General features: G+C 48.6%; 1 protein-coding gene across 1 annotated transcript in view; it reads right to left on the bottom strand.

Moving 5' to 3' along the window:
* EMH_0031510 (Ras family domain-containing protein, putative) overlaps positions 1 to 4,220 on the bottom strand; it is a gene marked incomplete at both ends in the record, with an annotated part of 11,786 nt that overhangs the window by 1,316 nt on the left and 6,250 nt on the right. The window contains 5 exon segments of the mRNA XM_013494525.1: positions 88 to 278; positions 376 to 1,498; positions 1,502 to 1,633; positions 3,001 to 3,182; positions 3,186 to 3,314. Coding sequence (XP_013349979.1) covers positions 88 to 278; positions 376 to 1,498; positions 1,502 to 1,633; positions 3,001 to 3,182; positions 3,186 to 3,314 — 1,757 coding nt within the window.

Genomic DNA, 4,220 nt, shown 5'->3' with positions numbered 1-4,220 from the left:
CCACCACCACCACCACCACCACCACCAACAGCAGCAGCAGCAGCAGCAGCAGCAGCAGCAGCAGCAGCAGGAATTTGTTTATCTTACTTGGATGAGTCTGCTCTGGAGTGTCTCAGCAGCAGCAGCACGGGGGGCCCCACAGCATCGACAGAACGAGAGAACCCCTTTGCTGCAGCAGGAGCAGCAGCAGCTTCTAGGTCTTGCTGCTGCAGCAGCAAACCTACAGCAGCAAATGATGCATGCACAGACACCCCAGTAGCATGGCGCCCGTCCAGTAGCTGCAACACACAGCAACACACAAACAAACACCTGCTGCTGCTCCTGCTGCTGCTGCTGCTGCTGTTGCTGCTGCTGCTGTTGAGAGACAGAAAGGACCTGCATTGACGGTGGGTAGCTGCTGCTGCTGCTGCTGTTACAGCTGCAGCTCGACAAACTGCTGCGCTTGTAGCTTGCTGCTACTGTTGCTGCTGCTGCTGCTACTGCTGCTGCTGCTGCTGCTGCGGTTGCTGCTGCTGCTGTTGCTGTTGCTGCTGCTGCTGCTGCTGCTGCTGCTGCCTGTACCTGAAGGAAGAGCTGGAGCAGCTTATCCCTAACATCTAGGGCCTCTTTCTTTACTGCTGCTGCTGCTGCTGCTGCTGCTGCTGCTGCAGCACCAGCAGCAGCAGCAGGAACTCGCTGACCCTTTTTATGCAGCAGAACGTCGCAAGCCCAGCGGCACAGCAGCCAGCAGCAAATGCTGCTGCGGTTGCTGCTGCTGCTGCTGCTGCTGCTGCTGCTGCTGCTGCTGCAGCTGCTGCTGATGCTGTTCTCTGCTACCTGCAGCGCATGCGCTCTCGCCTTGGAGGACTTCTGCAGCAGCTGCTGCAGCACAGCAACAAAAGAAAGTTTTTTTGCTTGCCGCTGCAGCAGCTGCTCGACTTGTACTTGCAGCAGCTCTTGCTGCTGCTGCTGCTGCTGCTGCTGCTGCTGCTGCTGTTGCTGCTGGTCTTGCTGCTGCTGCTGCCGCTGCTGCTGGCGGTGGTGGTGGTGCTCAACAGCAGCAGCAAAGACGTCCGCGAAGACCCTCTCCAGCTGCAGCAGCACGCCGCCTATGCTTTTGCTGCAGCAGTCTGCTGCTGCTGCTGCAGCAAGAGCAGCAGGAGGCAGCAGCAGCAGCACAGAGAGGAAGCTGCTGCCAACTGCTGCTGCTGCTGCTGAGCTGCGCCCGAGGCCCTTCACTGTCTGCTGCAGCAGAGAGCAGAACCGCTGCAGCAGAGGTAGCTGCTGCTGCTGAACCTCTGTTCCTGCTGCTGCTGCTGCTGCTGCTGCTGCTGCTGCTTCGCATGCAAGGGCCTTTGCTGCTACGGAGCGCAGGCGAGAGAAGCAGCAGCGCCAGCTGCTGCTGCAGCGTTTGCTGCTGCTGCATGCAGCAGGAGACAGCAGCAGCGAGCTGCATAGAGAAGAAAACTCCTCGATAGTTAAAATAGGGTCCCCGCTGCTGCTGCTGCTGCTGCTGCTGNGCTGCTGCTGCTGCTGCTGCTGCTGTTGCTGCTGCTGCTGCTGCTGCTGCTGGGTATTCTGTCCTTCAGATGCTGCAGCACGTGCTGCATCAGCAGCAGCTGCTGCTGCTGCTGCTGGCTCCCCTCTATACACTCTAAACCCTCAAGAGCAGCAGCAAGAGTTAGGGGGCCCCCTGGGGGCCCCGCGCCTTCATCCTGAACGACTTCGTCTGTCATTGTTAGGGTTTAGGGTTTAGGGTTTAGGGTTTAGGGTTTAGGGTTTAGGAAGATGAATGTAAAGAACTACATGCAGCAGCCCGCGAGGCCCCCAGAGCTGCCTATACACCTGAGGATAGAAGAGGCTGCTGCGGAGCAAAGGAGAAGAAAAAAAAAGAAATAAAAAAGAAATAAAAAGAAATAAAAAGAATAAATTTAATAAATAAATACAAAACTTTGTTGCTGCTGTCTCAGGTGTACAGACAGCTCGTTTCGTTTCGGCTCTACACTGCGGCGATGCTCTCTGCATGCGTTTTTTTTGGGGCTTTCTTTCGGCGAAATTTAAATATAAATAATTTATTTTTATTTATTTTATTTATTTTTATTAATTTCTCTTCTTTTTTCTCTTTTTTTTACTCTGTTTCTGGCTCCTGCTCAGCAGGGGGGGGCCCCACAGCCCCCAGCAACGGGCGCCGCCGCCTCACGTACCCGCCATAGAAACCAGTAGCTAGCTAGCTAGCTAGCTAGCCAGCTAGCTAGCTAGCTAGCTAGCTAGCTAGCTAGCTGGCTAGCTAGACAAGTGTATATATACACTAGTACTGCACTAGTTTGCTTCGTTCTATGGCTGTATATGCTCTCCTACAGAGAGTCGTCGCCCCCTAAACCCTAAACCCTAAACCCTAAACCCTAAACCCTTTTGTTTGTTCACTTGTACAACGCATTGCATCTCCAGCAGCCCCCTAACAAAAGAAACCCTAAACCCTAATTAACTCGAATAAACCCTAAACCCTCGTAAACCCTCGTAAACCCTAATTAAACCCTAGTAAACCCTCAGGGTTTTTGTGGTTTGTAAACCCTCAGGGGTTTATCGATATATAAACCCTCAAGGGTTTATCTCTCGCTGCCTTGCGGTTGCTGTACGTGAACTGTCTCCTGAGGGTTTAGGGTTTAGGGTTTAGGGTGTGTGAGGACCCTAAACCCTAAACCCTAAACAACAATAAACAGCAGCATAAAGAGAGACAAAGAAAAATAAACCCTAAACCCTAAACCCTAAACACTTATTCAAACGCATACAGATCCAGCCAAACCCCAAACCCTAAACCCTAAACCCTAAACCCTAATATGGAGTCTATCTAAGAAGCATCTCCTCCGCGGCTTCGCAGTTCCCTGCAGCAGCAAACAGCAGCAGCTAAACCCTAAACCCTAAACCCTAAACCCTAGAGGGAGGTATAAGAGGGATGAAAGGAAACATACCTAGGGTTTAGGGTTTAGGGTTTAGGGTTTAGGGTTTAGGGTTTAGACTCACGACATCTCTGAGCTGCCTGCTGCAGCAGGCAAAGAGCGAAACCTCCCCATGCAGCTGCTGCAGCTGCTGCGGGTTTGTGCTTCAGCAGCAGCAGCAGCAGCAGTAGACTCGACAAGAGAGACAGTCTGTCCTCTTGCTGCTGCTGCTGCTGCACTCCCACTGCTGCTGCTGCTGCTGCTGCTNCTGCTGCTGCTGCTGCTGCTGCTCCCTGAAGCACCAGCAGCAGCAGCAGCAGCAGCAGCAGCAGCAGCTCGACGCTGCTCCACCAGCTTCGCTGCGAGAGCCAAAAACGCAGCATCTACGTTGGCTGAGGTCTGCGTACACAACCCACAAACCCTAAACCCTAAACCCTAAACCCTAAACCCTAGAATACCCAGAAAAATATCAAATTAACTCGAACTACTACCTCACTTTCTAGCTAGCTAGCTAGCTTGCTAGCGAGGGGTCTAGCTAGCTAGCTAGCGAGGGGTCTAGCTAGCTAGCTAGCGAGGGGTCTAGCTAGCTAGCTAGCTATATAGATAGATAGCCATGCCTGTGTTCATATAAGTTCGTTCGTGCGTTATTTTATTTTCTCTTGTACAATTTGATTGTTTTATTTATTGCTGTATATAAAGCTGTGTAAAAAATTAGGGTTTAGGGTTTAGGGTTTAGGGTTTAGGGTTTAGGGTTTAGGGTTTAGGGTTTGGGTACCTTGGCCGAGGTGCATGCAAACAAAGCCCCAATAGAGTTTGCGTATGCTTCTGCTTCTTCTATGGAGACTTTTATATCTTCTTGTAAATCACTTTTATTATATAAAAGCAAACATGGCGGCAACACGTCCCCAGATATGTTCTCCTTTATCTGTTTATAAATAAATAAAAAAAAAAAAAAGAGAGAGATAGAGAGAGAGAGAGAGAGAGAGAGAGAGAGAGAGAGAGAGGGAATATATAATATACTATATATGTTATATGTTTATAGTGGAGATGTTGTAGAGAATAGAGGCTGTATATCATATATATATATATATATATATATATAAATATATATATATATATAAATATTATATGTTTTATACAAATTATATAAATTACGTAAAGATAATATTAAAAAAAAGAGAAAGAATAATAATAATACTATATATTATATATAATAATAAAAAGAGAGAAAAAAATAATAATATATAATATATAAAAAAAATAAAAAGAAAGAGAAAGATAGAATACTACATAATAAATAAAAAA

Source organism: Eimeria mitis, genomic scaffold (genome assembly GCF_000499745.2).
Source record: "Eimeria mitis Houghton genomic scaffold, Emh_scaff1189, whole genome shotgun sequence".
NCBI classification, from domain to species: Eukaryota; Apicomplexa; class Conoidasida; order Eucoccidiorida; family Eimeriidae; genus Eimeria; species Eimeria mitis.
Note: the sequence above shows the minus strand (reverse complement) of the source record. Positions and strands in the feature narration are given on the sequence as shown.